Genomic DNA, 27,993 nt, shown 5'->3' with positions numbered 1-27,993 from the left:
ATGTTTTATAATGATTGATCATTAAAGTGTTATCAAAGCTGGTAAAGGTGCAGCTAGTTTGAATGACTTTGTATACTGCTTTTGGATTTACTCCAGGTGGAACTAAAGTCTGATTTAACACTTGATTATATTTCACATCATTCATCCACATCTGTAAAGTAACTAAAGGGATTAAATACATGTAGTGGAGTAAAAGTACACCATTTACCTCTGAACTGTAGTGGAGTAGAAGAACAAAGTAGCAAAACATTGAAATACTTAAGTAAAGTACAAGTATCTCAAAATTGTGCCCAATTATAGTAGGCCTACTTGTTGAGTTTATGAACTTAGTTACTTTACACCATGTGGCTATAAAGATAGAAAGACTTAAGCCTTGCACAGAGGCATGAAAATACATTTTAAAGATGGTCAACAGTGCTGCCAAAATTATAAACTGACTGCTACACAATTAAAAATAAATGCTTTTTATATATTTCTATTAGATGTGACTCTATGGCGTTTCTGTTATTATTAACACTGCTGCTTTAGTTGTTCTGACTGCTAAAATCCTCTGTTATTCCTCATTTTAAAGCCGATATTCTGTGGGGTCATGGGGCTCGGATCCTTGTCACCTTTTTCATACCTGATGAGTTTGCATCCCTGTTGTCAATTTGTTTGGTTATCTAGGCCAGTGGTTCCCAACCGGTGTGCCGCGGCACACTGGGGTGCCGCGAGCATTGTCCAAGTGTGCCGCAAAAAAACGTATTTTTATGTTCCACATTTTTTTCTCACTTAATAAACTTCACTTCATATACACTTTATTTTATTACATGTATAATGGAGTTCATAAGCTAATAAAACATATATTGCTCAGATTTAGAAATACTAAACAGCTTAAATTCTCATGATTTAGCCTACATCAGCCGACATTGTTTACGGTGTGCAGAGCAGCTTTTTATCCTCGCGCCAAATAATTTCAAGATGGATCGTTCGTTAGTGACAATAAATAAAGAAGCACCCCAGCCCTCAACAACACAGGCAGGGATGACAGAACATGATGGAACAGCAGTGCAAAATAAGTCTAAAATAACATTAATATCAGTCACAAGTTTAAACAGCAGAGCTCAGGATGAACTCGCAGAGCTATCTATGGACCGCTCCCTGAAACTGAAGCACGGGGAACTACGTCTGGATATATTTTGGCTGCTTGTGGGACACGACTATCCATCCCTCTCAGAGAGTGCCATCAAGGTGCTTTTACAGTTTCCAAGCTCCTACTTGTGCGAGCTGGCGTTTTCCTCACTCGCATATGTCAAAAACAAGACCCGGACCCGGCTGTCAGTGGAGCAGGACCTTCGCGTTGCGCTGTCCACTATCCCCCCACGCATCAAGAGACTCTGCTCACAAAAGCAGGCACAAGTGTCGCACTAGCACCATGTAACGGTCTGAGAAATGTTTATGTTTGGATGTTAATTTGTGTGCCTTTCTTATAAATTTATGATTTATGATTTTGTCAATCAGTAGGCTATTATCTGGATAGCGAAATGCAGAATGTTTCATGGGATGTGGTTGATGAGTCATGACCACAGTCAGGTCAGAGGGCATTGTTTCATCCCTCCAATTTTATTAAGTTATTATTTAATCTAAGTGATCATAGGCCTGCCTCTTTTGAAATCCAAATGTAAAATAATAACTGTATTGATATGTATTCGTGTTTTTACACAGGTAGGCCTACTATTTTCAGCCAAAACAAAAGAGCCTACTTAGTAGGCCTGTTTATAATATTGAATTCATCATAGAAATGGTGTTGACATTTTTAGTCTGGTTCTTGTTATTATGTGTGAATACATTATTTGTTCTATAAAATGTTCTATTCAATTAAATACACATTTGAAAACCAATTTATGGTGTATTTATGGTTTTTAGTTTAAGCTCTGAAGTGGTTTTTAAATCTACAAAAAGTTGGGGTGCCTTGGGGTCGAGAAATATTTTCAGGGGTGCCTTGGTAAAAAAAAGGTTGGGAACCACTGATCTAGGCACAGCTGTGTGTGACTCCCTCTGGTACACTGGTATGTGTTTTCCTAATGTAGAGAGCATTGATTAATTAATAAACTACACACTGACTCTAGATCCTGACCAAATCCTTTTTTGTTGATCAAATGTTTTTCAAAAATGTATTGTATATTATATAACAGCTGCACATCACAGACCGGAGTCTCTGCTACTGTGGATCACGAAGGAGGCGATCATCATCCCCATCCCCAAAGACCCTGCATGGCATGGAAATCTCCTCCTCCTGGAACAATTCTACACCCAGCATATGCTCCCTGTGTTGGCCAGTAGAGAGGAGGACATTTAAATAAACATACTCTTAACACCCTCGGACTCTGCGTTGTGTTTCGTATGTGTGATGGGGTGTTATGCAGAGGGGAGGAAAACAGGACACAGCAGATTGGGATTGTGGTGGAGATGCTGAGCAGTTATTTAATTGTTGCATGTGATTATTATTATACTGCGTGCTTCTTAGTTATTCCATCTTTTGCTGTAACATGGATCTGTATGTGACTCTATATTTACTTGTTATCTACCACACTTCCTTCTACATATACACCATCATTATAAATGATGGTGTATATAGGATATATATATATATTTGTATACATATCTGTAAATTGTATAATTTTATTTTTCGTATTTGGGATTTCTCTTTTGTCCACTCAAATACACTTGGCCCTTTCTCTTTTCCATGTGGAAAATAGCAGCTGCATATTCTGCTTTTCTCGTCTGGCTCCCTGTCTGCTCATCTAGAATGAGACAATTATATAATTAATTACTATTAATCATTTAAACCTGTTATTACCAATATTTCACAAATTCTTCATGTAAACCTAAGAGCACAGCTGTATGTTGAGTGTCAACTTTGCTTGGTTCATCTTACTGGGGGGCAGCTACATGGATGTCGGTGCAGTCCACAATAATCTTGCAGTTGAAGGCAGAATGAATTTATTATTGACTCAGAATGAAGCACAACTTCATGTCAAACAATACATTGACTTTATTTGTAATTGTGTAAAAAAATATTAATATTGATTAGCAAGCAGGACCTGCAGGAACAGAGAATGGTGATGGATGGAGCTGGGAAGAGAGAAGAATAAAGAAAACAGATCAACTTTATTATCGGATATTAAAAATTCAATTTCAAAACAAGTTGCTGCTCCTACAGTTTTCTAGTATGTAAAGATGATTTCACATGACCAATGCAAAATATCACATTCAATACATGTGTGTCTCTGGGGGGTGCATTGTTCCTTTGATGTATATAAATAATATACCATAACCAAATCCTATTACTATTACGTACAGTGGAAATCAGGTCAAAACAGATTGACTCACTCTCACTATCATCACAATGAAACACGTCCAGAAGAATGTAATGCAAAGCTGCCTGCCTTCCTTCCTTCGACTCTCCCTGAACTGCCTGATCTTTTAATGTTCAATGTTAACCATTTGTGCAGATAGCATTAAGTAGAAAATATGCTAATGTGGCGTTAGCCTACCTACCGCCCCCTTAGCACCTGGTGGAGGGGGCGATAGGCTACTCTTCAAATGTTTCACAAAATACTTACCATCATGACTACTCTTACTGTTTAACATTTTGGTTTACTTCATGTTAAGGCTAATACAAATGACAAGGCTAAGTCATGTAATGTAATGCTAACTAACATGCTCGCTACTAGCTAGGTAGCTAACTTGACTATGTTCCATGCAAAACATGTATATTACCTGATATGTTTGGTCCAGCGCCGTATAGACTGGCGCTGGTTTGGTCCAACGACTCCTGGTCCTTTCATAAGACGGGAAGCGATAGAACGAGCAATTGGTATGATCTCTTTTGTGATTACAACCTGGTACAAAGCACACTGGCATCTTGTAAAAGTGAATTTATTGGAGCAATCTCTTATATTTATTGGAGGGAATAAATCAGTCTTCTTCTTCCTCTTTGCTTTGCAAGTCGCAACCAGTCTTGGAGCATTATCGCCTATGACATCACTTATGCGACCCAGAATGCATTTGGGATTTGTAGTCTTTCTAGTTGCCTATTTTTCATAGTCTTATATTTCAACAGTTTTACGACAAACTGTGACTTTTTATACATGGAAATGATTTTTTAAGATTGACAAACATCATATGTGTCATTCGTGGCACAATTCAAACGGGATCAAAAGATAACTTTTCTCTCACCATTGACTTCAATGTATAATTTTCCGCTTCCGGGGTCCGATGGAGGCTCCCGGAAGGGGAGGGACTTCGCCTCTCTATACCGATACCGTCCATTCAGGTACCGGTATTGACTTAGTACCGGTTCTCGGTACCCATCCCTAGCCATGACAGCACACGATGTCACATGTTTACATCTATTTTTATTTTATTTAATTGTTTTCATTTTTGTATTTACACTCTATACCTGGGATGTTCTTGCACTTTTGCAATGTTCTTGTTAACATTTGCTGTTCACAATTGTTACACTTACTAAGGAGGTTGTATCTGCATGATGTGGGTACTGAGACACCTTGAAGAAGGAGAGATGATTCAGGTAGGGAAGTTATTGCTAATTTCATTGGCAGATGGAGCTCAGGGGTAGGGAGGGAGGGGGGCTAGGGCATGGGAGGAGGTGGGAGGGAGAGGGTGTAGCATTTATTTTGATGGGGCTATAGCAGTGGTCGCCAACCAGTCGATCGCGATCGACCGGTCGATCGCAAGTGTGGTGCGGGTAGATCGCTGATCGTTAAAAAAAAAAGTAACAAAAGAAAAATTAAATTAAAATAATAATGTTTGAAAAATACGTTTTTAGATGTAAACCTATCATCCAACCTATTAGCAGGTGCCACTTGATTGACGTATATTTGAGACACCTCAATAATATAATACACACCTCAATAATATAATACATTAACCCTGCTTTAAGTGAACCTCATCATGACAAAAGAGACAACGGCAGGTCTGTAATTTCCCGTGTTCACTGAACGCAACAGAGGCAAGACACCACACCAATCAGAGAGTTGCATGGAAATACACATGTGCTTGTGTCATTTAAGCTCGGCTCTGTGTGTGTGTGGCAATAGCGCATTTAGTGTGATAGAGAGAGGGAGAGAGGGAGGGAGAGAGAGGGACCGGTGCTAGCGGGGAGCGTGATGTTAGCATCTGGTTAGCTAGCTGCACTAACTAACCAACGGACATAAGGAGCTGTTTCCACAACAAGCTGGAGGAGAGTCCTCCCCTGTCAGACTGAGGGGCTCAGGTGAGCTAAAGGACTCTCTTGAGTGTTTAGAACGGTTTTGTCACAAATTATTCAAAAGATTATTTCCGCGGCACACCTTCATATGATCATTATAGTTATACAAACAATAAGAGAATAAATGAAAAACAGGTATGAAATAGCCTACTATACAGTATGTCAGTAAAACAAGAATACAGTTTAAAAGGGGAGTGATTTCTAAAAACATCCAAAAAGAAAAAGAAAATCTGTTTACAGTTCTGTTTCATATGTGCAAATCTCATTTCGGCAAACATTTCAGGGCTCTGTGGACTTAATCCATGACAAACTGGAGTTGAGACCAGGAGGCAGAGTCGCAGTCTTACACGCTTCTCTGCGCTCTCTCCTAGGCAGTCATCCATAGGAATCCCGAACCCAATAAAATACCCAATATTAACGGTGTGTGTGTCTGCCCAAGGACAATTTAAGGTAAAACCTAATAGAGGTGTCATACATAATAACCTAATAAAAGTAAATGTAACAACTACTACAGTGCAACAAAACAGGAAGATTAAATGTGGTCTCTTAAACATTTGATCTCTAGCATCTAAAGCAATACTGGTAAATGATTTAATATCAGATTATAATATTGATATATGCTGTCTCACTGAAACTTGGTTGAGACATGAAGAATATGTCAGCATAAATGAAGCCACTCCACCCAGCCATATCAATACTCATATTGCCCGAGGCACGGGCCGAGGAGGTGGAGTTGCAGCAATCTTTGACTCAAGTTTACTTATCAATACTAAACAAAAATTAAATTATACCTCCTTTGAAAGCCTCATTTTCAGTCTTAGGCATCCGACCTGGAAAACTTTGCAGCCAATCTTATTTGTTACAGTGTACCGTGCACCAGGTCCTTATTCAGAATTCTTATCAGAATTCTCTGAGTTTTTATCAGCTTTGGTTCTTAAAACAGATAAAGTAATTATCGTAGGTGACTTTAATATTCATGTTGACGATGATAAAAATAGCCTTACTGTTGCATTTAACTCTATATTAGATTCTGTTGGTTTCTGTCAGAGTGTAAATAAACCAACCCACTGCTATAATCACACTCTTGACCTTGTTCTGACTTATGGTATTGAAATTGAGCAACTATTAGTCGAACCGCATAATCCTGCTTTATCCGACCATTTCTTAGTAACTTTTGAAGTACTGTTACTAGACTACAAAGCATTAGCCAAAAGCTCCTGCAGCAGAAACCTATCTGTTAGTGCTATAGCCAAATTTAAGGAAGAGATTCCACCAATACTTAACTCGATAGCATATCTGCATGTAGGGGAGGAAACTTATATAAAATGTACACCACCCCAAATTGATCATGTTGTTGATAGTGCTACAGATGCGCTGCGAATAAAATTAGACTCTGTTGCTCCTTTGAAAAAGAAGAAAATAAAACAACATAGATTAGCTCCATGGCATAATGCCGAAACCCGCAAAATAAAGCAAAAGTCGAGACAACTTGAAAGGATATGGCGTTCCACTAAACTTGAAGAATCTCGTTTAATTTGGCATATTACACTCAATGAATATAAGAAAGCACTGCGTAAAGCGAGAGCAGCATACTACTCTTCATTAATAGATGAGAATAAGAATAATGCAAGATTTCTTTTCAGCACTGTAGCCAGGCTGACAGAGAGCCACAGCTCGACTGAGCCTTCTATTCCCATAGCACTCAGTAGTAATGATTTTATGTGCTTTTTTAACGATAAAATTGTTACTCTTAGAAACAAAACCAATGACCTCTTGCCTTTAACCAGTATAGTGTTATCAACAGCTCCCGGAAACGTAAGTTCTAATATTACACTAGATAGTAAACTAGAATGCTTTTCAGCCATAAACCTTGAACAATTAAATTCAATGATTCTCTCTTCTAAACCATCAACGTGTATCTTAGACCCGATTCCAACTAAGCTGTTAAAAAAAGTTTTTCCATTAATTAGCACTTCTTTATTAAATATTATGAATATGTCTTTATTATCAGGCTATGTTCCACAATCATTCAAAGTAGCAGTGATAAAACCGCTTCTTAAAAAGCACAACCTCGATTCAGAGGTTTTAGCCAACTATAGACCTATTTCTAATCTTCCGTTCCTCTCAAAGATTCTTGAGAAAGCAGTCGCAAAACAGCTGTGTGATTACTTAAAAAACTATGATTTATTTGAAGATTTTCAGTCTGGCTTTAGAACACAACATAGCACAGAGACAGCTCTGGTTAAAGTCACAAATGACATTCTAATAGCCTCTGACAAGGGACTTGTCTCTATTCTTGTCTTGCTCGATCTTAGTGCTGCATTTGATACTATCGACCATGATATCCTATTGCAAAGACTAGAGCACTTAGTTGGCATACAGGGAACTGCTTTAGGCTGGTTTAGGTCCTATCTATCTGAACGCTCTCAGTTTGTACGTGTCAACGATGAATCTTCCATGCAAACCAAAGTTAGCCATGGAGTGCCACAGGGCTCAGTGCTTGGACCTATTTTGTTCACCCTATATATGCTTCCGTTAGGCAATATTATAAGGAATCATTCTGTAAACTTTCATTGTTATGCGGATGATACTCAACTATATTTATCAATCAAGCCTGATGAAATTAATCATCTAAATAAAATTCAAGACTGCCTCAAGGACTTAAAAACGTGGATGACCTTACATTTTTTGATGTTAAACACGACCAAAACTGAAGTTATTGTACTTGGCCCGAAGAATCTACGAAACAAATTATCTAAAGATATATTAACTATGGATGGCATTAATTTGGCCTCCAGTGAGACTGTAAGGAATCTTGGTGTTATATTTGATCAGGATTTATCCTTTAACGCCCACATAAAATCAATTTCAAGGACCGCCTACTTCCATCTACGTAACATTGCAAAAATCAGGCATATCTTGCCTCAAAACGATGCAGAGAAACTAGTCCATGCATTTGTTACTTCAAGGCTGGATTATTGTAACTCCTTATTATCAGGGTGTACCAAGAAGTCAGTCAAGTCGCTTCAGCTGATTCAAAATGCTGCAGCTCGTGTACTAACCAGAGTTAGGAAAAGGGACCACATTACTCCTGTTCTGGCTGCCTTACACTGGCTCCCTATAGAACACAGGATAGAATTTAAAATTCTTCTTCTCGCCTACAAAGCCCTTAATGGGCAGGCGCCATCTTACCTTAAAGAACTCATTATACCCTATTGTCCTACTAGGGCATTGCGTTCCAAGAATGCAGGGTTGTTGGTTGTTCCTAGAGTCTCTAAAAGTACAATGGGAGCCAGAGCCTTTTCTTATCAAGCTCCACTTTTGTGGAATCAGCTTCCAGTTTGTGTTCGGACGGCAGACACCCTATCCGTTTTTAAGAGTGCGCTTAAGACCTTCCTTTTTGATAAAGCTTATAGTTAGGGCTGATTAGATTCAGCCCCTAGTTTTGCTGATATAGGCTTAGTTTGTCGGGGGACATCTTACTTCTTCCTTCTCTCTGTCTATACCTGTGTACTCTCATGTTCCGATTAACCCAGCTTCCCCAAATTTCTTTCTTTTGGTGTCTATATACGCCGGGATCCGGAGTCATGGATGATCCTGCGGTCCTGTGTCATGGATTGCGAGTCCTCGATCTTGAGTCGTGGCTGTGGTCCTGGATCATAAGTCCTGGATGGATATACTCATGGATTCATCTTCCTATTATACACACATGCATTGCCAAACATTTGGACTACCTATGTTGCAAATGTATTATCTTTTCAATTTACACACGGCATCTATTGCACGTCTGTCCGTCCTGGGAGAGGGATCCCTCCTCTGTTGCTCTCCCTGAGGTTTCTCCCATTTTTCCCTTTAAACTGTGGGTTTTCTCTGGAAGTTTTTCCTTGTACGATGTGAGGGTCTAAGGACAGAGGGTGTCGTATTGTCATACTGATATTCTGTACAAACTGTGAAGTCCACTGAGACAAATGTAACATTTGTGATATTGGGCTATATAAATAAACATTGATTGATTGATATGGGTGCTGAGAGATGTATCCATAGATCTCTTCATGTTGCTCTCAAAGTCCACCAGATTAATGCTTTGAACTTCAATATTTAAAAAAAAAAATCTTCCCAGGGGAGCATCCCCCCGGACCCCCCTAGAGAAGGTGAGGACCCCCCTAGAGGAGGTGAGGTCCGCCCCCCAATAGCACTTTACCCCTGCCTATATGCCATGAGCTGAATATGGAGCCTTCATTGTAACAGTAATTCAGATGCAATTAGCCTATATAAAAGGCCTCAAATTGGAAGCACTGTCTGGGCCGTCTTTTTCACTCAATTCTGCAATAGGTAGATCTCGCCTTTCACCTAGGCCGAGGTCGGTGATCTTGGGCTAAAAAAGGTTGGTGACCACTGGGCTATAGGTTTCCATTTGTTTGAGGCAGCTGTTTCATTTACATTCTGTTTTGTCATCTTTATGTACACTGTTCTCTCCATTTTTAGTTGTGGAGTTTCTAGGGCTGTTCTTACACCTTCGATGCTGTACGCGATGTCATGGCTAATGTAACTGGTACAGGGACTGGTGGTGGACAGGCGGTCAGGATACTCTCTTTGAACACTGGTGGGTTGAATGCTTCGGTGAAACGCACAAAGATTATGACACATCTTAAAAACCTGAGGGCGGATATAATGTTTATACCATAGACACATCTATGTAAATCTGATCAGCGAAAGCTGAGTAGGCCGTGGATTGGACAAATGTTTCATTCACAATTTAACCTAAAGACAAGGGGCACAGCCATTTTAGTTCGGAAAAAAGTACATTTCACCCCTACTAATACAATTTTAGATCCAAATGGACGTTATGTCATCATTTCTGGTACACTCTATCAGAAGCCTGTCATCTTAGTTTCTGTGTATGCTCCCAATTGGGATGATCATAATTTTGTGAAGTTGCTGTTCTCCACCATCCCCGATTTGAATTCCCACCTATTGATACTGGGAGGAGATGTGAATTGTGTTATAGACCCAGCACTAGACAGATCTAGTTCCAGAACTGTGGCGCCCTCTAAAACGGCACAAACTCTCTCTGCTTTTATGGACCACTATGGCTACGTCGACCCGTGGAGATTTTTAAACCCCTCGGCTAGGCAATACTCTTTCTTTTCCCATGCACATCGTTCATACTCTCGCATAGATTATTTTATTGTTGATAAAACATTTATTTCGTCGATTGTCTCTGTTCAGTACTCACCGATAACTGTATCAGATCATTCAACTGTGATCCTGGACCTTCACTTTGATCATAAGCCTAAGGAATTTAGATTCTGGCGTCTTGACCCTCTTTTACTTTCTGATGCAGCCTTTTGTGAGTGTATTTCAGAATCAATTGCATTCTTCTGTGAGACCAACCAAAATGAAGAGACCTCTGCGTCCCTACTCTGGGAAACTCTTAAAGCTTTTCTTATGGGTAAGATCATCTCACATACGTCTCATGTTAATAAACTTCGTAGAGCACGCCAAAGAGAACTGGATGAATCTATCATTAATCTAGACAACCAACTATTTTCCACTCAATCACCTGATCTATTTAAATAACGGATGGGGCTCCAAACAGAACTTGACCTTCTCCTAACAAGAGAGGCTGAACAACGACTCCTACATTCACGAGGGTCTATATATGAACATGGTGATAAAGCTGGCAGTCTCCTGGCCCAACAACTAAAGGCTAGGGTTGCCTCGAACCAAATCACCCAGATTCGGGACGGGTTGGGCTCTCTCACTTCTGACCCGGGAGAGATTAATAACATCTTTACTACTCTCGTCTCTACACGTCTGAATCCCCTGATAACGAAGATCAGCTACATACATTTTTGGATAAATTAGATATGCCCAAGATTTCGACTAACGACCAACAGAAACTAGATGCCAAACTGCAGCTCGCTGAGATTAAAGAGGCAATACAGTCCATGAACAGTGGCAAATCACCGGGACCTGACGGATACCCGGTAGAATTCTACAAAACATTCTCAAATCAACTGTCCCCATTATTATTAGATATGTTTAATTCGTCGTACGACCAAGGCTCACTGCCGCCCACCCTTATGCAAGCCTCTATCTCTCTGATCTTTAAGAAGGGCAAGGACCCGTTGAGCTGTGCATCATATCGCCCAATCTCGCTCCTTTCTGTAGATGTGAAAATACTTGCAAAGATTTTTGCTCACCGGTTGGAATCTATTATACCCTCCATCATTTCGGAAGATCAGACGGGATTCATAAGAGGGAGGCACTATGTCCGAAGACTTCTCAGCGTCATCCACAGCCCACCTTCTCCTGCTGAACCGGAGGTTGTCATATCTCTTGATGCTGAGAAGGCCTTCGACAGGGTTGAGTGGGCCTATCTGTTTTCTGTCCTTCAACGGCTGGGCTTTGGTCCAGGCCTCATCTCCTGGGTTAGACTTCTGTACTCTTCTCCTCAATCTTCTGTATGTACGAACACCCAGCGCTCCAAATTCTTCCCTCTTTTCCGCTGGACGCGTCAGGGGTGTCTGCTCTCCCCACTACTATTTGCAATTGCTATTGAGCCATTGTCAATTGCTCTAAAAGCGGAGAGAGGAATTAAGGGGATTCAGAGAGGGGATATCGAACACAGGGTCTCATTATATGCTGACGACCTTCTTCTGTATGTGCGCGATCCTATAGCTAGTAATCCACACATACTCTCACTTTTGACCACTTTTGGTTCATTTTCAGGATACAAATTAAACATCCAAAAGAGTGAATGTTTCCCTATCAACCAATTGGCTGCAGAATTACCTCCGTTGTCGTTGCCTTTTAGAATATCCAACTCAGGGTTTAAATATCTGGGTATTGGAATCACGCAGCCTTTTAGTGCGCTACGGGAACAAAATCTTACTGTCCTCACGGCAACAGTCAAATCTGACCTACAGAGGTGGGGCCATCTGGCGCTCTCTTTAGCAGGAAGAGTTCAGACGATAAAAATGAATGTACTGCCCAGATATCTATACATCTTCCAATGCCTACCTATTTTTTTGCCTAAATCTTTTTTCACTGCTATTGATAATATTATTTCCTCATTTATTTGGGCTGGTAAACATGCAAGAGCTAGTAGACCATTACTGCAGAGGGACAGGTTCCTGGGTGGGCTTGGTTTACCTAACCTTAGGCGTTACTACTGGGCCACAAACACACACAAGATCATCCTCTGGTTCACTTCACCCCAGAGTGACTGGTGTCTTGTGGAGGCCAACTCATGTCGATCCACGTCAATTCAAGCCCTCGCGTGTAGCACTCTGCCCCTTTCCCCCTCACAATTCACATCTAACCCCGTTGTAATTGGCACTTTAAAGATCTGGACCCAAGTTAGAAGTCACTTTGGTTGGCTTACTCTTCCTCAAGCGACTCCTGTCTGTAACAACCATCTATTTTTACCAGCCACAATTGACCCCCGATTTTCTCACTTGGAGAGGGAAGGCCTCCGCTGCATAGGGGAGTCAGGCTATCTATACATTGATAGCCTGTTTGCCAGTTTTGAACAACTACGGGTTGCCTTTAATCTAAGAGGATCTGATTTCTTTACATACTTTCAACTAAGGGATTTTGCTAAGACCCACTCTCCACAATTCCCCTAATCCCTGCCTCCCAGTGGAGTGGACCTTGTACTTAGAGCAAGAACTTTGTCTAGGCGCCATGTCTCTTATTTTTATGAACGTTTTTCTGCGGTTGATGAATCTGCCATTAACAAGATTAGAACTAATTGGGAAAAGGAACTAAAGTTCACCTTCTCTGATGACTTTTGGAAGGAGGCCCTGAGAGCCGTTAACTCATCCTCCAGTTGCGCTAGACTCAGCCTAATACAGTTTAAAGTTCTCCATAGACTACATTATAGCAAGGTTAAGCTCTCGAAGATTTATCCAGATAGATTGGCTGACCGGTGTGATAGATGCTCCCAGGCCCCCTGCGACCTGACTCACATGTTCTGGTCATGCCCTAAATTATCTAGCTTCTGGCAATCTTTCTTCGAGTGTATTTCTGAAATTGTAGGTCTAAAAATCTCTCCATCCCCTCATGTAGCTATTTTCGGTAGGACCCCAGATGAAATCAACATTACAAACACTCAAACCAATGTCATTGCCTTTACCGCCTTGATTGCTCGTAGGAAAATCCTTCTTTTGTGGAAATCTCCTTTACCTCCCTCTTTTAAAATGTGGCTGAGTGATACTATGTCTCTTCTAAAGTTGGAAAAAATTAAGTTTACTCTCCGGGGTTCCTCGGATAAGTTTTACGCTCATTGGAGGCCACTGATCAGCTATGTAGACCGTCTTCCCCCTTATATGGTGTCGCTGTAGGGATTATCCCTTTATTTATCCATCTATAATTCTGATATGATTACTCCCCTGTCCGCCACACATGCAGCTCGTGTGACATCCCTGAATATGTGTTAGTATGTGTACATGTATGTATGTATGTATGTATGTATGTATGTATGTATGTATGTATGTATGTATGTATGTATGTATGTATGTATGCAGGTATGTGCATGTATATTATTGTATCTATCATTTTGTATTGTATTGATGTACTGTTGCCTCAGTGCTCCGGGAGAGGGGTCGTTGGGATGGGATGGGATGGGATGGGTTGGGATGGCGCGGGGTTAAGGGAAAGTGAGTAAGGGTTCTTTTGGGCGGGAAAAAAATGAAAATGCCTTAATTGCTGTAATGAACTGTTACACTTTTTTCTTACATGTGAATAAAAATATTTTGGAAAAAAAAAAAAGTGGGGATGTATTGCATCGTGTGAGTGGATATCAGGTTCTAATTTTGAAAAAGATATAATGTTGAATCGTCATGAATGATGTCAAACTATTGGATTTGTGATAGGCAGGGAACAATTATCTGAGGATTTGTCCCCTGCTGTAGACAAGAGGCTCATCTCAATTGAATATTTCACCTCCTCCTTTCCCTCACTCGCATCCCTTCCTTGCGTCTTGGCTCCGCCTCCGTAAAATGCGAGCAAGAAGCCTCATCCCAATACCCCTCCTCGACTCCTCCTTTCCCTCAGTCGCTTCCCTTCCTTGCATCTTAGCTCCGCCTCCGTAAGATGCGAGCGAGAGACACGAGGAAGAGACGCGAGGACAGAGGAGTCCTCAGGTATTAATTGGGATGTCCTCGTTCGCTTTTTCTGTTAATGATGACATGGGAACAGCTGTATCCCCTCTCATCGGGCTTAACTCAATAACCCCTTAGAACCGGCCCATTTGTTGTTGAATATTTATTTAAATGAATTAATATTTCTCTTGTTAGTCAAGGAATTCAATGTATGATGGTTGGTCCTGCTTTTGTGTTCCGTTTTGGTGTAAAATGTAGCCTACATTTAAATAAAAATAAAATTATAGTAATGTGAAAGCCTTTTAGAAATGAATTGCACATAATGATTCCCACGGAGCTGTGAGCACTTATGGGGTCAAGCCTGCGAGCTAGTTCAGGCAGTCAACTCGAGCACTTATGCTGCATTCATACATAACGCCCCTTGCCACTCTGCAACCAACCAAACAGAGTCTCCTTAATATGTCGCTCTATTTAACCTGCCAGTGCTCTCTCCATGCATTGCTTGCTGCTGCTATTGCTGCAGCTACCTTTACGTCGCTGCTGCTTGCCTGCCCCACCACCACCCCAGCTTCCATCCCAGCTTCCACCTGTAGGCTCGGGGGTTAGTTATTTGATCATCACTCATCGTGCTATGTATATCTGTAACAGCGAGACGCCGTTGCTAGAGCTCACATGGACATGTTTATATAGGCTAATCATTGTCTTAATAGGTATATTGACGAAAACTTCCCCTTTCCCCATGTCTGTTGCTGATTGTGTGCACCTGGTGCCCTGTGTTGTCTCCTCCCCCCTCACCTGTGTCTAAGTGCTCCCCCCTCACCTGTGTCTTGTTAGTCTGTGTGTGTATTTAGGTGCTGTGTCTTGTTAGGCTGGGAGTGGGTGTGAGATCTTTGTGGCTGCAGGATGTGTTCACGGAGAACAGCAGGATTGAGGCTGTGAACTATGTGCACATGATTTTAATAAATGCCCACGTCGGGTTATATTTTTGGACGTTCTGCCTCCTTGCTTGGTCGGGCCGCTCAACGGTCAGTCTCACAATATCTATGGAGTGATGATGCCCGAGCCTAGTCGGCAAACTCAACTATATGCTGCTTCTAATAAACATGTTAAAGAAACACGTGAGTTGTCTGACTGAAATACATTATGTGACATTGCCGTTGCAGTTGTCGGTTTTCCTCTGTTGAAATCGACCAGCTGTGAAGGTGGGGGCGGGGCTTTTATACGTGAGTAGTGAAAACACTTCTGCGTAGTCTGCTCGCGTGTATCCTCCCATTCGTCTCCTCCCGCACCCCTCCTCCTTCACCCCTCCTCGACTACTCCGTGTGCATTTCAGCTATTGGGACGTCCTTCAAAATGGCGTGTCTTGATCGATTCCCGAGTCAAGTCCCGGAGGAGGGGAAGAGAGGAGTCGAGGAGGGGTATTGGGATGAGGCTAAGGTTTCATGGAGCTCACCCGGAAGGGGAGGGACTTTGCCACTCTATTCTTCCAGTTCTCCGTTTTCCTGTGTTGAAATCGACCAGCTGTGTAGGTCGGGGCTTTTATACGCAAGTAGTGAAAACACTTCCGCGTAGTCTGCTCTCGTGTATCCCATCCTTTCTTTCGTCTCCTCCCTCACCCCTCATCCCTCACCCCTCCTCGACTCCTCCGTGTGCATTTCAAGTATTGGGACTTCCTTCAACATGGCTTGTCTTGATCGATTTCCGGGTCAAGTCCCGGAGGAGGGGAAGAGAGGAGTCGAGGAGGCGTATTGAGATCAACCTAAGGTCCCCTCATCTTTCTTTAGACCTTTTTTAAATGAAGGAAGTAAATCATTAAAGGTCATTAAGTTCACCGTGACATCCTTGAGCTAAACATTTCAAAGAGATGGAGCTGACTGTTTATTTCCCACAGGACACAAACCAAACACCACGTACGTTCAACATGTAATGTTTAACTCTGCATTTCACAAATCCATTATTGAAATCTGGCTTAATCTGGTATGATTTTGCCTTTCAAAGGTTCTTTGCGAGCAAGGCATGTGTGACAATTGTCTGTGACCCTTGCCTTTTCAGACTAACTAAACCCTTTCAAAGACAGTGGGGCTTCACAGTGCATTGATAACCAAAATGCCATCATCTTTCTTATATACAAGACTAGCTTAATGTGTGCTTGACTTCTACAGAGGTTCAATCATGTCATGCAAGTGCAGCAATTGTATTCACCGAATACAAGTAATTGCGATTTTGATTCACCTAAAATATTGAATGAAAACATTTTTATAAAATAATTTCTCTTTATGCTAAATTTACCACCATTATTTTTACGCTGATACCGCCATATTAAGCCAGATACATCATGCTGTATTGCAAACAACGTTACGAAGAACATGCCGTTAAGGGTTCTCAAAATCTGTATTATGGGACTTGCAGACTTGACAGATAAAAGGCAAAGCTGCACTTAAAGCAAATCTCTAGCAATTACATATTTGAATGTATGTTTCTGATTAATGCATCATATTTCCAGTAACTTCCCCAAAGTACATCAAGTTAAGGCAGAAATCTAATATGTCTCATTTGCAAACCATCATTTTAAAGTGACGTCTCTATCTAACTGGTGTTTCTTTTTCTTTTCTCCAGACCATCTCTGTTTCTGTATCAGTCCTAACACTGAGCTGCATTGCCCAGGACCGTTGGTATGCTATCTGCCACCCTCTGATGTTCAAGAGCACAGCCAAGAGGGCTCGCAAGAGTATTGTTGTCATCTGGGTTGTGTCGTGCATCATCATGATCCCTCAGGCTATAGTGATGGAGTGCAGCAGCCTGCTGCCAGAACTAACAAACAAGACCAGCCTGTTCACAGTGTGTGATGAACATTGGGGAGGTGAGTTTTCACAAATCCTCCTCAAACACTTGGAAATTGTGCCAAATTGCTCACTTGTTGCCAGAGCCATAAATTAATCTAAAACGAAATGAAAGACCAAAAGGACGACTTCCACTCACATTTTTTTTTTTTTTTTCAAAGCGATTCTTAAGAGAGCATTATTTGCTCCCTGTGCTGAAATAAATATACGTGTCTGACACCATTTAGCTGCCCTTTGATGCTTTAATTATAAGAGCAGAGCTCCGTTCACAGGGCAAATAGGGACTAATGACTTAGGATGGATGACCTTTGATGGAGTTCACATAATGAAGTCAGTTTGCATCGCTGATTTATGTCCCCAAAGGAGGAAAGCCAAACAAAAAGAAAAAGCCTTTTAACCTCACCTTCCTTAGAGGCAGGTTGATATGAAAATAATGAAACTTCCATGGCTTTCTTTATTGACACATGAAAGGGAAGGTCAATGAAACACTTAAATAAAAAATTCCAACTATACCAATTAAATAAATATCTCAAGGCAAAGTTGAATGTTCTTTGTTGGAGAAAATAACAGAGTGCCCTGCAGGACTGTCAAACCTTTTCTTTGCACTTCTCCAATCGGTGTGCGAGGGGCTCTAGCAAGAGATAGAAAAGAGAGTGAAGGGCAGTATTTTCACCTTAAAACCAAAAACACAAGAGCAAACATCTAGGAATATGTTAAACAATGTTACTGTCTGTTGTACTGCAAGCTGCACACATTAGGATGCACTTTTATTAGTAACCTGTTGTTACTTTCTATGACATTAGTCTGTTATTAGCTTTCTATATAAACCGGATTTCAGTGTTGAGCTGAGCTTTGCCGTCCAGCGAGAGATGCATGCCCCCATCGGAGAATGTTTACAAAACCATCAATAAATCAATTTTTTATTAAATGTAGCAGAAGTAACATTTATTTTATACGGTACTGGTTTGAGATTTGCAAGGTTTCCTTGATTAATCCATCACTATCTGTGAAGGTGTTGTTATTTGATCTTATTGATGGTTTTTAAGCATTATAGGTATTTATTTATGCAGTAGGTTTGTTCCAGGTGGCACATTCCCTTTGTCAGGTCAATCTTGATCAAGTTAAGTCTGTGATAACATCATTACATTTCTATCTAAGTTTTTAATGAAACGTTCTGACTGAAAGTGAAGAGGCCGGTATATTTCAGTATTCAACAGAAGTGAATATAATTCCAACTTGTTTCATTAATAAAGGAACCGTTGAGCCAAAATGGACCAATATATGTGCTAAGATATATTTATTTCATAGATCTCCCGAAGTCAAGTTAGATTATGCATTATTTGGCATATTCTATTTAATTTCACAGTTGAGTGAACATGACCAAATATCTGTTGTTAAACCAATTCACTCCTGTGTCTCCAGAGAGAAAGTGTGTTATTCTGAAGAAGTATGGTGTTTCATGGTGCTCTTGACTCCTGTTCTGTTCAGACAAGGCAGCAACATGCGTCTTTTGTGATGAATATAAGTGGACCACACTCTTTATTTATGAACACACAAGTAATTACCATGAAAAGTCCTGGTTGTTATTTGTGTTGCGTGCATAAAATCGCACACTTGCTACCCTCACATAAACCATACATTGTCACAGAAACGTGCAAGAAATTATTTGCCTATGCCATGTTCGTATTATGATGGTTGTATTTTCCCTGCCAAGCAGCGTTATGTGTGTATTATGTTAAGGTTTTTTAATTGGTAATACATTCAAATTGTAAAGATAGGGCCAACATATCAAAATATATTATTGACAAAGCTAGTGAATGAGTGCTTCCCCAGCCAGATGCAGAGGTCTTCACTTTACCTGAATTTGTTCTGATTGATCGTATCTCAATGCATCTGTACACATTCACACCACCTAGAGTTGTCCACTTTTGGTCGGATTATAAAAGAAGCATGGCTTCTCTGAACAAGGCCTCAGTCACTTCCAAACTGCTTCTAATCGGCTGTAGGATCCAGTGTTTATTCAGGGCAGCTCACCTCCACTTTTTTACATTTTGCATAAATGACCTGCCAGACTACTGTTGCCAGTGTCCTGCTGTCCGTCTGATTAGCAAGCTTTCCTGCCTCAGTGCCTTTTTACGTTTAGCCTGATTTCACTGCCTGCCAGTTGCCAAATGTTCTTCTGTTTAATGACTTTCGTATTACGTAAATGCCTTTGACTCAACCAACCATGTGACTGTGTCTACATCTTGCCCATGTTGCCAGCTACCAGACTTATGCCAGCGGGAGAGAAATGTATTCCCTCTTATCTTTGGCTACGGAAGTGTCAGTTTAAATTAAAGTGATATCACTGTATCAGCTAGAAGTGTTTTATGCAGATGTCATATTTTGCTATTGTCCAACAATGGTCGTGTACTGTATGTGCAAACATGACAGTGGGAGCTGCCTTTTTTTGTTCGTTAGATTTTAGTTAGAAGGTTTTTCTTCTTATATGTTAATCCTCCATGCTTCGTATTTCTTCAAAAGCTCTTTAGTCTCATGGAGTTATCAATGTGTATTATAGGACTGACAAGTTTTGCTCTCAGTTATTATTGTATATATACATGTCTGTGATTTATCTTTAATCTATAAGGCGGATGGTAAATCAGCACACACTTTATTTAAAAGACTTTGACCTGACAGAGTCAATGTGACTTCGTTTATTATTTTTTTATGAATATCATTTTACAATAAAGCTATGTTTAAATATGTCGAAATCGATGGACTTCACATTCAGAAATATGGAGGGATTTTTGGAGAGGTTTAACATTGAGAGCGTTTGAGCACATTTTAGAAAAGTTGTATCAAGATTTGCTTCATCTACTGAGTGTAAAAAGGAGAAAATTGACAATGAACTTCTCGTTTTATCAGTTTTTACCAGCTTTAAATATTATAAGCCCACCTGTTCAAACCGCAAAGTGTATTCAGAACTTGGAAAAACTGTCAAAAAATACTTCAGGAGAGGAAAATTGTGTTTGTGTAGGAGTTCTGTCTTGTATTTATTTGTTTGAGGATTTACACCCAAGCTGCTCCAACTTAACCTATGAGGTATTGGTTATTTCCTTTTCTCTTGTAAGTGAATCTGATTGAATATGACAGCTGAAGTTGACATTTCTGAAGAAATGTCAGTGACGTATTGTGCAAAAAAGACTGCTTATCTAGTTTGTTACATTTGTTAAAGATTGACAGGCATGGTAACAATTGAGGTTGTGAGTCCTCGCTAGTTCGCTCTCCAGAAAGTTTCCAATGTTATTAAGATGATGTTTTTCATCTTTCAACAGCTGAGGTCTACCCAAAGGTCTACCACACCTGTTTCTTCATCGTCACATACTTTGCACCCTTATGTCTTATGGTCTTGGCATACATCCAGATATGTCATAAGCTGTGGTGTCCACAGGTTAGCATTACAGAGATTTATTTGATTAATGTCGAAACATTAGTGAATTAGTTCTTCCAGGGCCAAGTTAACACCGCCTAATGTATGCACATATTAAATCAACAGATTCCTGGGAGCACATCAGTGCTTCAGAAGAAATGGAGATCCATCCAGTGCTCAGCTTCGGCTCCGACATCTGGAGAGCCCGTGAGAGTGAGGACGAGCACGGTTTGTGCTGAGATCAAACAGGTGCGAGCCCGACGGAAGACGGCTCGCATGCTGATTGTGGTGCTCTTTGTTTTCGCCCTGTGCTACCTGCCAATCAGCGTGCTGAATGTCATGAAAAGGTAAAAATATCATCAAAGCCATTCAAAAATAGACTGTGATAAACCACGGGCTCCCAATTTGCATTTATTTTTTAACTGCAGGAGTTCACCTTGTTAGATGGTTTATTTAAAAAAAATAAAAAATGATACAGTATATTTACTGGTGAAATGTTGCTTGTTTTCTGCAATTCAAAAAAGTTATTAAGAGTGTAACTAAAAGCATGCAAACCAGATCTTTAACTGATAAATTACTTCTTTACCTGCAGAGTCTTTGGGACTTTCAAAAAAACAAACGACAGAGAGACAGTGTACGCATGGTTCACTTTCTCCCATTGGCTCATATATGCTAACAGTGCAGCAAATCCCATCATCTACAATTTCCTCAGCGGTAAGTTTGTAACCTCCCCATCACTGACATCAGTTGTGTAGGTTTATTACTTCCCTCTAGTGGACAGTGTGCTAACAACATTACAGCTATTTGGTTTGAATTGTTCTCTGATAAGAATTAATGTATATGCAAACATTAATCTCAGACAAATATGCATTTATCACCCAAAAATCTAAAATGTATCGTTCTTTTTTACGGTGCAAGGGCAAATGCTCTACGGCAGCCCAAAACACTTATATTAGGAGAAACGCGCTGCACTTAAAAAACAATGCGAAACACAAATGTGCAAAAATAAATGCGAATGAAGAAACATATTCACCAACTTCACAACACATGTGCAGCGTTTACCAAAAGCACTGCAAATAGCTGGAAAAAGCTGGAAAAAGCTTAAAACACAACCAGGGGACACTAAAAAGTGATGCACACAGCTGGGATCGGAGATCATGTATTTTACTTCGTTTTTCAACATTTTCAGCATTTTTATATTTGCAGTGTTTTTTTACTCGCAGCATTCTGTTCCTGCACTGTTTTTTCCTGCGTTGCCCATATGTTGTCAAGTTGGTGAAGATGTTTTTTCATTTGCATGTGTTTTGTCACTTTTGTTAATTTATATTTGCATCGTTTATGAGGCTGCAGCGCGCTTCTCTTAATGGAAATGTTTTGGGCCTCTGTACTTTTTTTCCTCAAAATAACAAATGCATTTCTAAAATGCCTTTTTTTTCATGCAAGGCCTACAAAACGACCAAACTGAATGGTTTCTGTTTGGATTTCATCTTTTTAACCAGGGAAGTTCCGCGGGGAGTTCAAGGCTGCTTTTTCGTGCAAGGGTCAAAATCGAGCGCAGAGGACGAGGCCCGTAGCGAGCACAGACAGCCGGAAGTCACTGTCAACGCAAGTCAACAACATGGACAATGTGTCACGCATATCAGATCAGATAGTGTAGTCTTGTGGTCCAGGTGAGAAGTTCTCCTGACTCATTCATCCTCAAGGCATACGTTGAATTGCTTGAACCTTGTTAAAAAAACAGACAGACACTTGAATGGGAAAGAATGCTTCACAAATGACTGTTTTGTGTTTGTTTCACAAGGACAATAAGGAGTTTCAGAGAACTGAGCAGTGCTTTCTGAAAGCTTCTCCCTTTGTTTACATAATGACAAACACAGTAAGGACAAGGCTATCATTTGTAATTCACGGAAAGGACACCATTTGAATGTTTAATATTTAAAAGTGCAATATGTATTGGTATTAGGTATTACAATACAGGGCTAGATGGTTATTATGCCCAGTAGGTGGAGTGAACATATTACATTGACGACTTTGTCATTACCTCAAAACTACTCATATTCTGTTTATATTGTTAGTTCATTTTTAAATGTTTGAAGCAACATTATGGACATATCTTGCTCATTGCACCTTCAAAAACTCATCCCGAATGTTGTTTTTATAATAATTGCACATGGATAGTATTACAGGGTATATATTTATTTCATATTTATGTATTTATTGGTAGCCTCTTTTTTATACAACATCGGCAGAGGAACTACTATAGAGATTAAATCTTTTAACTGAAAATAATTTGAATGAATGTTATGTCAAACATCTTAAACCTCCAAGATGATTCTGCATCTGTTCCTCATGAAGTATGCATTAACTTTTCCCAGTGGACCTCATTATTTCACTTTTCACACATTGTTTTGTTTTTTTACACCATCAAAAAGTGGACATTTGGGAGTTTCTAAAAAAAAGTTTGAAAAGAAAACAGTATTTTCAAAGTTTTCTTTGTAAATGCACTTAAATGCTTCTGTGGCTTCACAAAGAGATTCAGAGCCAGAGAGAAAAATAAGTATTTTGTATACTTATACAAAAACAACTCTTAAATATACACAACCAAGAACCGTCCTGAAGTGTGATTAAGATGTTCAGTGATAGACATCATTAACCATGTGCATTGACTAATGGCTACTAATCAAGCCTTGTCAACAAAAAAGCAACACATGAATTTTTTGCCATTAATGTTGATCTTTCACTGTCTCAAATACCATAGTAAATCTTGGTCTTCTCAATAACTACGACTGACCATCTTATTTTTTTATCACCTAGAGGCCCAGTACACATAGTCTTACCTGCCCCGGTAATGAGGCAGTAAAAATACATTTTATTTTATATCTCCAGATATTATTATTTACAGTATATGCTGAAGAACCAGCACCTTACCGTGGTAGAGAGGCTTGTGTGCCCTGATGAACCTGGGGGCTGTGTTGTCTGGAACCTTGTGTTCCTGGTAGGGTCTCCCATGGCAAATTGGTCTCAGGCAAGGGGCCAGACTAAGATTGGTTCAAAAGACCTCTTGAAAGACGACAAAGGAAGTGAGGATACCCGGCCCGGAGGAAGCCCGGGGGCCCCTTCTGGAGCCAGGCCCAGAAGGAGGATTCGTCGGCGAGCGTCTGGTGGCCGGGCTTGCCACGGAGCCCGGCCGGGCACAGCCCGAAAAGGCAACGTGGGCAACACCTCCACTTCTCCGTCCCGCGGGCCCACCACCTACGGGAAACAGGGGCCGGGTGCGCTGCCAGAAGGGTGGCAGTGAAAGCAGAGGGTCTCGACGGACCAGACCCGGGTGATAGAAGCTGGCTTTGGGGACGTGGAACGTCACCTCTATGGGGGGGAAGGAGCCGGAGCTTGTGCGGGAGGTGGAGCGTTACCAGTTGGATCTGGTTGGGCTCACCTCTACGCACAGCGTCGGCTCTGGAACCTTACTTCTGGATAAGGGTTGGACTCTATTCTTCTCCGGAGTTGCTCAAGGTGTGAGGCGCCGGGTGGGTGTGGGGATACTCACAAGCCCCCGGTTGGGTGCTTCGTAGTTGGAGTTTACCCCAGTGGACGAGAGGGTCGCCTCCCTACGCCTGCGGGTTATGGGGGGGAAAACTCTGACTGTTGTGTGTGCTTATGCACCCAACAGCAGTTCAGAGTATACGGCCTTCTTGGAGACCCTGGAAAGAGTCCTGTATGGGGCTCCTGAAGGGGACTCTTTAATCTTGCTGGGAGACTTCAATGCACATGTGGACAATGATGGACACACTTGGAGGGGCGTGATTGGGAGGAACGGCCCCCCTGATCTGAACCGGAGTGGTGGTTTGTTACTGGACTTCTGTGCTAGTCATGGATTGGCCATAACAAACACCATGTTCGAACATAAGGATGCTCATAAGTGTACGTGGTACCAGAGCACCCTAGACAGAAGGTCCATGATCGATTTCGTTATCGTATCATCGGACCTGAGGCCGTATGTTTTGGACACTCGGGTAAATAGAGGGGCGGAGTTGTCAACTGATCACCATCTGGTGGTGAGTTGGGTCGAGTGGCGGGGGAAGCCTCTGGACAGACCTGGTAAGCCCAAACGTGTAGTTCGAGTGAACTGGGAACGTCTGGAGGAGGCCCAAGTTCAGGAGGCCTTCAACTCACACCTCCGACGGAGCTTTTTGGGCATTCCTGTGGAGGTTGGGGACATTGAACCAGAGTGGGCGGTGTTCAAAGCCTCTATTGCCGAAGCCGCGGCGTGGAGCTGTGATCTCAAGGTCTTAGGTGCCTCAAGGGGCGGTAACCCTCGAACCTCCTGGTGGACACCGGTGGTCAGGGAAGCCGTCCGACTGAAGAAGGAGGCCCTCAGGGATTTGTTATCCCGGGGGACTCCCGAGGCAGCTGCAAGGTACCGACAGGCCCGAAGGGCAGCAGCCTTAGCCGTGGCCGAGGCAAAGCAGTGGGTGTGGGAGAAGTTCGGAGAAGAGATGGAAAAGGCCTTTCGAGCAGCACCAAAGTTGTTCTGGAAAACTGTCTGACACCTCAGCAGGGGGAAGCAGGGAACCATCCAAGCTGTGTACAGTAAGGATGGGATGTTGTTGACCTCAACTGATGGAGTGTTAGGGCGTTGGAAGGAACACTTTGAGGAACTCCTGAACCCGACAACTCCGCCCTCTATGTTAGAGGCAGAGCTGGAGTATTACGGGGATCAACACCAATCTCCCGGGGGGAGGTCACCGAGGTCGTTAAACAACTCCACAGTGGCAAAGCCCCGGGGGTGGATGAGATCCGCCCAGAAATGCCGAAGGCTCTGGGTGATGAGGGACTGTCCTGGTTGACACGCCTCTTCAACGTTGCGTGGAAGTCGGAAACAGTACCGAAGGAGTGGAAGACCGGAGTGGTGGTTCCCCTTTTCAAAAAGGGGGATCAGAGGGTGTGTGCCAATTACAGAGGCATCACACTACTCAGCCTCCCCGGGAAAGTTTACTCTAAGGTACTCGAAAGGAGGGTCAGGCCGATTGTCGAACCTCAGATTGAGGAGGAACAATGCGGATTCTGTCCTGGTCATGGAACGACGGATCAGCTTTTTACACTCGCAAGGATCCTGGAGGGTGCCTGGGAGTATGCTTATCCAAGTCTACATGTGGTTTGTAGACTAAGTTTCACAAATCAACAGCTCCCTAACTGCCATGACCACTATCTCCTCCAACCCCCACGCCCCCCCTCCTCTCCCAGTCCACCCGCCCTTCCCTCCCCTCACTGCATTCTCTCCTGTTGACTCCTCCCACATCCTAGCCATCATCACCTCATCCAAAACAACCACCTGCTTTCTTGACCCCCTCCCTACGACCCTAACTAAGGCCTGCCTCCCTGTCCTCATCCCCCACCTCACCACCCTCTTCAACCAATCTCTATCCCTTGGTCTTGTTCCCTCCATCTACAAATTTGCCTCCATCACCCCCATCCTCAAAAAGCCCACCCTTGACCCAGCCAACCTCTCCAACTACCGCCCCATCTCCAACCTGCCATTCCTCTCCAAAACACTGGAGCGTATTGTCGCCACCCAGCTCCACACCCACCTCCAGTCCAACAACCTCTATGAACCCCTCCAGTCTGGTTTTCGCCCACTCCACAGCACTGAAACAGCCCTGGTCAAAGTAATCAACGATCTCCTCTCCTCTGCAGACTCCGGTGCCCTCAACATCCTGCTACTACTAGACCTCAGCGCAGCCTTTGACACTGTGAATCACTCAATCCTCCTACAAAGGCTGCGCCAACAGGGTGTTGAGGGCTCCGCTCTCGACTGGCTCACCTCCTACCTCACCGACAGGCAACAATTCATCTCCCTCTCTGGCCACACATCCGCCCTCTCCCCAGTCACACAGGGGGTCCCCCAGGGCTCAGTCCTCGGCCCCCTCCTCTTCATCTGCTATCTTTTCCCCCTTGGTCACATTATTCGCAACCTCAACCTTGATTTCCACTGTTACGCCGATGACACCCAGATCTACATCACCACCAAATCCCCTCACAACCCTCCCCTCACCCATATCGAAACCTGCATCTCTTCAATAAAAACATGGCTGACTCACAATTTCCTTAAACTCAACAGTGATAAAACAGAGCTACTCATCATAGGCACCAGATCAACCCTCAATAAAACAGGACCCATTTCACTCACCATTGAGAATTCGACCATCACCCCCTCCCCCCTGGCACGCAATCTTGGCGTTATCCTGGACCCCACCCTCTCCTTTGACCCCCATGTCAGCTCCATCATCAAGATCTCCTACTTCCACCTCCGCCGCATTGCCAAAATCAAACACTACCTCCCCCCCCGTGCTGCTGAATCCCTCATCCATGCCTTCATCACCTCCCGCCTCGACTATTGCAACGCCCTCCTCACTGGCATCTCCTCCCATTCCCTCCATAGACTCCAAATGGTACAAAACTCTGCTGCCCGCCTCCTCACCCACACCCGGACCCGTGAACACATCACTCCCGTTCTCCGCTCTCTTCACTGGCTCCCCATCAAACAACGCATCATCTTCAAAACACTCCTCCTCACCTATAAAGCCCTTCACCACCTAGCCCCCCCCTACCTCTCTGACCTCCTCATCCCCTACAACCCCCCCCGAGCCCTCCGATCCTCCTCCACTCTCTCCCTCACAGTACCACCATCAAGACTCAAAACATTTGGCAACAGAGCATTCTCCAGATCAGCACCCCGCCTCTGGAACTCCCTCCCCCAATCTGTCCGCCACTCTCCCACACTGTCTACCTTCAAAACCCAGCTGAAAACATACCTCTTCTCCCAAGCCTTCAACTTACCCTACCCCCCAACCCACTGACTTCACTCACACCCCACGCTGTATCTCTTATTCACCCCACGCTGCATCTCTTATTCATACATTCATCAACTTTTTCTTTCCTCTTTTCCATTATGTTGTCTTTTGCTCGTTGTCCTATGCTTGCTCCCCCCCCTGTGTTGTCCTTTGCCTGTTCATGTAATGTTCATGTTCAATTTTCTTGTCCAATATGTTGTCTTCTGCCTGTTCACCCCCTTTCTGTACTTTTAATTTTTTTTGTAAGCGACTTTGGGTTATTGAAAAGCGCTATATAAATAAAAGTTATTATTATTATTATTATTAGACTTGGAGAAGGCGTATGACCGAGTTCCCAGGGAGTTACTGTGGGAGGTGCTGCAGGAGTATGGGGTGAGGGGGTCTCTACTCGGGGCCATCCAGTCTCTGTACTCCCAAAGGGAGAGCTGTGTCCGGGTCCTCGGCAGCAAGTCTGACCCATTTCCGGTGAGGGTTGGACTCCGCCAGGGCTGCGCTTTGTCACCAATCC

At 42.5% G+C, this 27,993-nt stretch overlaps 1 protein-coding gene and 1 long non-coding RNA gene across 3 annotated transcripts in view; one reads left to right on the top strand and one right to left on the bottom strand.

Annotated features, from left to right (window-relative positions):
• Positions 1–23,945, top strand: part of hcrtr2 (hypocretin (orexin) receptor 2) — a 58,145-nt gene extending 34,200 nt beyond the window's left edge. For both annotated transcript variants that reach the window (XM_079687941.1, XM_079687942.1), the window contains exons 3-7: positions 16,999–17,242; positions 20,540–20,655; positions 20,761–20,981; positions 21,227–21,348; positions 22,134–23,945. In XM_079687941.1, coding sequence (XP_079544067.1) covers positions 16,999–17,242; positions 20,540–20,655; positions 20,761–20,981; positions 21,227–21,348; positions 22,134–22,291 — 861 coding nt within the window. In that variant the 3' untranslated portion in view covers positions 22,292–23,945. The remainder of the gene's footprint in view (positions 1–16,998; positions 17,243–20,539; positions 20,656–20,760; positions 20,982–21,226; positions 21,349–22,133) is intronic.
• Positions 197–4,054, bottom strand: LOC307045460. The gene is made up of 3 exons (XR_013809927.1): positions 3,763–4,054; positions 3,084–3,114; positions 197–2,306 (listed from the first exon to the last, which is right to left on the bottom strand). It is a non-coding gene; the product is annotated as an uncharacterized lncRNA (long non-coding RNA).
• Positions 23,946–27,993: the final 4,048 nt, after the last annotated feature.

The sequence above is a fragment of the Notothenia rossii genome (assembly GCF_949606895.1).
Source record: "Notothenia rossii genome assembly, chromosome: 6".
Classification (NCBI taxonomy): Eukaryota; Metazoa; Chordata; class Actinopteri; order Perciformes; family Nototheniidae; genus Notothenia; species Notothenia rossii.
Note: the sequence above shows the minus strand (reverse complement) of the source record. Positions and strands in the feature narration are given on the sequence as shown.